The sequence below is a fragment of the Schistosoma haematobium genome, chromosome 1 (assembly GCF_000699445.3).
Source record: "Schistosoma haematobium chromosome 1, whole genome shotgun sequence".
NCBI lineage: Eukaryota > Metazoa > Platyhelminthes > Trematoda > Strigeidida > Schistosomatidae > Schistosoma > Schistosoma haematobium.
In genome coordinates, this window is record NC_067196.1 from 27157391 (window position 1) to 27164233 (window position 6843).

Sequence of the window (6843 nt, forward strand, 5' to 3'; positions counted from 1 at the left end):
TAAACATTTTATCCTTTACCATAGGCCAAAATGAAATGCTTTAAGAATATGAACATTCTCTGTTATAAACAGATTTAGTTTTTTATATTATTCATATACAAATTTTATTTTTGAAAATGTTTGGAAACTATTTAGCATAAATGATGTCTCTTAAATATTCATTCATACATATGAATGAATATTTAACATAAAATTCCAATATTCATTGAAAACAAAAAATCAGTGGCAGAAAATTATTATCAGAAGGGGTTTTTGTGAATATTTTAGTAATTTTAATAGTTAAGATCATGTGTCAGTTGAAGCCAGACTCTCATGAAAAACTTGCGTTTGAATCTTCCCGGGAGAGATCATGGATGAGCATTGCTGAAGAGTCCTACAATGGGAAGAAACGTCTTTCCAGTGCTTCCAAGTTTTCCATGATGGTCTGGCTTTAATTGACTCATGATCTCAACTATAAAAATTACTATAATATCCACAAAATCACCTTCTGATATTATTCAACGTATGCTCACTACTGACAGTCTCCATGAGGTACTTCCTGGAGTTCTAGTGAGAAGCAGAGACCAGTAGAGTTCAACCAAATCTTTTGTGAGATAGTAATTCACTGATGACAATGGTGGATGTGTCGCTCAATTTCGTCAATTAGTTGAAGTTAGACAATAACACCGTTGGATGCCGACTCCGTGGTTTAGAGGTTGAGCGTTCACGTGCAGGATCGATATGTCCAGGGTTTGAATCTCGCGAGGCGAGATCGTGGATGCGCACCGCTAAGGAGTTACACAATGGGACGAAATGGCCGTCCAGTGTTTCAAGGTTTTTGATGGTGGTCTAGGTTCAAATGACTTATGATCTCAACTATTGAAATTACTATAATATCTACAAAAACACTTCCTGATACTATTTATAAGTTAAAAATCTTTGGATTTTTACCAATTTAGTATTTATCTTGGTTATAACTTAATCTAGAATATACTCAAATCAAACTAGATTATTCAATGTTATAACAATATCAGTGATGTATACAAAAATATTTCATTTAGTTAAAAAGTTCAAAGATTCCTATGTGTTTCCTGTCATTTATTCAAATAATTATTTCCATATATTTTAAAGTTAGCTTAATGAACTTGTAATAAGAGTTCGATCATAAAAAAAGAAACAAACCTAATTTCATGCTTATATTAAAAACCAATACAAAGTTTTTCATAAAACAGTTTATATCTAAACTGAAGATGCAATTGTCGTGTCGATTACTATGTTAAGCCCATATAACTTATTTTAGCTTCTTGATAAGCTCATTAGAATTAAAGGCATCCACACAATCATACGTAGATCTACATTGTATAAAGCCAGTAAAAAGTTGTTTGTACCTGTGTATTTCAAACTACATTTATGTAGGATGCAACACCTTAACTATTGCTATCTTAAACTAAAAAGTTTTCTATTTTGTATTATGGATAATAAAGCTTGGTCCTGAAAGAACGACTTCTTTTACTATATCATTTTGGTTAGATCTTAAATCTACAATTAAAGTTGAACACAGTTGTAAGTAGTTTCTAAAAAGCGACAAACTATTAAAACAAACTTATAAAATTGGATTTTCAAATACTTCATATTGATACATATTATATGAAATAATCAATCAACAAACAATTTTAGGCTGTCACTGTGTTTGAGAAACATTCGCATTTGTATATAGGTTGTTTCATAATGGTTGCTCTCACTCATTTTATTGAATAATATGTTAGAGATACAAGGATCTCAAAATATGGCTTAAAGTCAGCTGGCCTTAATTTGTTGATTCTAAAAAAACTTGACATTTTATTTGTCAAAAACCTATATTTATTTAAAACTCAATTCGTTTAAACATATTCCTATAATCCATCACGAAACGACATCATTTGTGGTAACATGAAAAATTGTCATTCACTAAATACTAGTTTTGCTTGAGTATGGTGTCCTTTGGCAGGACATTATCAAAGACAGAATCCAAGACCTTCAGTTCTCGTATCAAACACTCAAAGATTTAAATCAGTCGAAAATTTAACGGTCTATGCTTACAGTCTTAGCCGATTCATGTTAAAAATCACAAACCATTCAGTTCCGTTGTAGATATCCACCAATGACGACTTTTATTTGAAATCCTACAAAGCAATTCCATAACCAGTCATCAATAGGTAATTAATTGTATTTTTGTTGTAAGATTTAGTGAAGTTTAGCTCAAATCGTGAATGCCTTAAATTAGCTATTTCTTTTAAGAGGCTATCACCGTAGTTTTATACAAAAACGAGAACAATCACTATTTTATTTAAATTTTTATATGATCTCGAAAAAATAATACTCATACTACTTTATGATTTTCAACCTAGATGAATGAAACATGAAAATGTATGTTGTATATATTTGATTATTCTACACTTCATCTAATATGACATCTAATATGTCTGGTTTTCTTTATCTAATATATTGATCTATATGTTACGAAATTATGTTTAGTTTACCTTCTTATGTCTATTTAAAATTTTATTTGCATTTTGTTACTAGCTAATTCTCCAACCTATTTTGAGTTGGTCTTATGTCTCTTCGTTAATAATGCAGTTTTGGATCGTATGTTACCATATGTTTCCAAATCTAATAAAGTTTTTAAAAAAAATACAAATAATCCAATAACATAACTTCTTTAGACTGCAATGTTGTACTATAAAATAGAAAGAATTCGCTCAAATTATCCATAAATCATCAATTTGTCTCCAGTGAAAAATAAGTAAGAATGTAAGCAGAATAATATTTGTGTGAGTATCGATTTGTGTTACATTGCATGTTTGTTTAATGTTTGTATTATCCCAACATTTATGACTGGAGCGAGACAATATTTTTATTATTTTGTATCAATATAACTAGACCATAGTAATTCATTATATTAGGGATTTGTTGCTGTTATTTCAAGAAATGCTGTTTGTTGCAAGGTGAATGCTCTATTACTAACGAATAAACAATAATCCTATATTCATCAACCTGAAGAGTTAGTAATTGATTATCTAGTCGATGTAGTAAAGATCATTTGCTTCGATCTGGCTGTTTAGTTAAAGAAGAATGTACTTGTAAAATCTCAGTGAATATATTCGAAGTAGATCCAACGTTTTGCTTGACAATCTGATCCAAGCTTTTTCAAGGAAATTTAAACAAACATTAAATTATCGAATATAAATAGGCACATGGTTCTCCGGTTCACTGAATAATGAATAGGTCATCCAATCAACATTAACAATGTTTAAAACAGGTATTTGCATTAGTGTGTAAGAGATATGTGGTATGAAACGCAGTGTTAAGATAACAGATTCTGTGTATATGTAAGAGGTGTGAGGAGAAATTTCATTCACTATATATTATCTTTGGTCGGTAAATTTTAAGAAAACATAATTTTTATAAATGTTATGAATCACAAATGTTACATAAAATGAAGATAAATAAACAAGATAAAGAAATGAATTCAAAGAGGAAGAATGTATTTGTAACTGAATGTTCGTGTTATTTTAATGTTCCAGTCAATTGTTTAACATATTCAGGTAAGACAACTGATTAGAACCGTTGAATATAATTGCTGTTATTCAGATAATAAGAGATAGATAAAATAAAATATTATAATTATTAGTTACCATAAGACAACTAAATGTATTCCATCTCTCATATTAATACTGTTTGATTTGCCCAAATATATGTACGGATTCGGCTGTTACTCTTTCTTTGTAGGAAAGTAAAACCTTTTTGAAGGATTCTTGTACCATTAAAAAGAAGTAGTCAAATGCTGCCTATAATATTTTTGTACATGGTAATGTAAATTCATGAAATTATGTCAATAAAATACGCTGAGAAGCTAACATTGATTCCGTGACGAAAACTTTATGTCTGGTTTGTTCGTCATAGTTAATACGATCTAATAACCGATTAACCTAATTGGACAGCTTAACAATCAAGTAACTTTTTAAATTAAATGATGAGGCAGTTCTGAATGTTAACTATGTTCCGCATAAAACCTGTTTTTTGATAAATCCTACTAACATCCGAACAATCGGAATACAATTTTAATTACAGTGGATATTTAAGTAAAATCATGTGGTTAAAGATGTAAAATATGGGAAGTAAGTGGTCTCAGGTAAATGATAATAAGGTGCGTTCTATCTGGCCTATGAAATATAATATTCACAATTTTTAGCTACCGGCTGGTGAAGACAATTTAGTGTGAGACTTAAGCAAGTTTTTTTTTACGATTTCTATGAAACATAAAGTTATGAATAGACATTGACTATCAAACTATGAATATAAGCTAAGCTTAAAGCTTGAGCAGTTTTTAAGGGAAAGATTTGTTCAAATAAGATTTCATTTCTAATGTATTTCCTAATTAACGTCAAGAAATAATCTGCTAATTTACATTTCAAACTACATTGCCAAAAAAATATTTACTTACTGGTATTATTTTGAAATAGTACACTTGTATGACATACACAAAAAAATGAACATTGATTTTATATCTGTATAAATACCCGATATCCCGAGGTCAGCAACACAAGAGGTAAGTTTTATGATCTGCATTTGATAAACTAATAGTTAATATTATCTGCACCATGAAATAAACAATGAACCTGACAAAAAAGACTAAGTTATTACAGACTCCTCATAGCAACTGCAATCTTTTAAGATATACGTATAAATGAGATAATTTTATACACTTTAATTTTAATAAATTAATTGTCAAACAAAAACTGTTTATTGGGTACTTCATATATACCGATTCAAAGAAATGTCACCATCTTTAATTCTATAATGAATTGTTACTAATTTTTTAAAACCTTTTAGTTAAATATAATTTGCCCAACTAGCTTACATGCTTTTTTTCCTATTAACAAACCAATATCAACATTTTAGAATAAGTTAGACTGGAAACAACATCAAAAGAATAAAAAAAACAGCAAGCATAATAAATACATTATGTCGTTTGTATTAAAAAAAACACATATCATGTTTCATATCTTTTTCTTTATAATTATGGGACAAAAAAATTATAGGGAAAATAGTTTCTATACTGAATCAAATGTTAAGGAGAGTAGAAAAAACATTTTTGAAGTTTATGTTCACAATATGTTGTACGTAACATTATTTTAGTTTATTTTTTTCATATATACCTATGTTGACTATATAATTACAGAATACTTTTCATTCCCCCATTTGTTTGATTTACCATAGATTTCTATATATCAAAGCAAAGGCTTTATTTAACGTGCAACTTACACCAGATGTTGAATCCAATAAGTGAAATGATAATACTTTCATGAAATTTCACTAAAAATAGACGTTGAGTTTTTGAAGTGAGGTTCAAAAAAACCAAACGACTGTCAGATTGTCTGCGTTCACACAAAATTGTATCATTTAACTGAAAGTTTTAAAATATTTTTTATATTATTAACTAATCACAGAGTAACGTATTTCTACTACGGGATTATACTGATCTTGTATATTGCTACTTTAACATTTTAAGAATATTTCTATTTATTTTTATGAGGTAAATGAATGTCAATGGGTTTTTATTTATTTATGAAGATTTAGTACAACCAAAACTTACCTTAAGAGTTTGATTCAATGTAAAAGTATTTATTTTCACTTAATTTATTTAAAACAATATGCAAAGAATTTGCACTGTTGACATAGTCGAAAAAGATGAAAGGTTACTGACTGACACACTGATAGCAAATGGTTATCCACTAAAGTTTATTAATAGGTGCAAAAGTTAGTTAATGCCAAGACCTCTTGTTTATTCGGTTCCAAAGAAAAAAGTTTATATCCATCTACTATACAGAGATGAATCTATTAGTATAATTTTAAGACAGATGCTGAAAGCAGCCTATTATGCTGCTCAATAGGTTGTGATTGAAAAGTCTAAGCCCATGGTTCCAAATAAACCTAGGCAATGCACAAACGATTACGTCACATCCGATTGTATTTGCCAATTTACAGGTTTGTGCGGACACACATACATAGGGAGGAATAATCGAACAGCGCAATCAAGTGTCATTGAACATGTGCCTAGATGGCTTCAAAACCAATTAATATTAAATGATCCGATCAACATGGGTGGTAGAAAATCATGTTCAGTGATAGCGAAACATATAATTGAAATGGGGCACAAAATTGACATTAATGCAGCTTTTAGAACGTTGTATAGAAATTGTCAAGGACGAATTCTCAAGTTTATTGAAGCCTTGGCTATTCGTAAATTTAAACCGCCCTTATGTGTACAAAATAGATTTGTCGCAAACTTAAATTCACCCTGGTAATCCTCAAGTCGTTCTATGGTCTAGGATAACGCGACAATTTCTTATTCTTTCTATACAATGCAAAATTGTTTCTCTCCCATTTGTTACTTTTTACTTGAACTTTTATTTAATTGACCTTTATTAATTTTCATATAAAATGCCCTGACAAGTATAAATGTGACCAGATTTTTCGAAATGTATAGCTCAAATACATCACATTTTTCAGATTAACTCCGTCTTCTCATTATTCTATCGAAATTTATAAAAGGGACTAATTGTTTTAAAACAATATGTACAAATCTCATACTGAATTGAAACGTATTATTCAAAATGATATACGTATTTTTCAACAGTTGAGATCATGAGTCAACTGAGGCTAGACCACCATGGAAAAACTGGAAAATCCTTTTCTATAGGCCAAAAAGAAATGCTTGAGAATATGAACATTCTCTGTTATAAACAGATTTATTCTTTTATATTATTCATATGTAAATTTTACCTTTGAAACATATTTTATTACATAATCAAAATGTTTAAA

The 6843-nt window shown here is 29.3% G+C and overlaps 1 protein-coding gene across 1 annotated transcript; it reads left to right on the forward strand.

The window, feature by feature from the left end:
- The first annotated feature begins 5060 nt into the window (after window positions 1-5060).
- MS3_00000269 (uncharacterized protein) lies at window positions 5061-6637 on the forward strand. The gene has a single exon (XM_051208102.1). The coding sequence runs from the start codon at window positions 5937-5939 to the stop codon at window positions 6324-6326; it is 390 nt and encodes a 129-aa protein (XP_051073581.1). The 5' UTR covers window positions 5061-5936; the 3' UTR covers window positions 6327-6637.
- The last annotated feature ends 206 nt before the right edge of the window (window positions 6638-6843 follow it).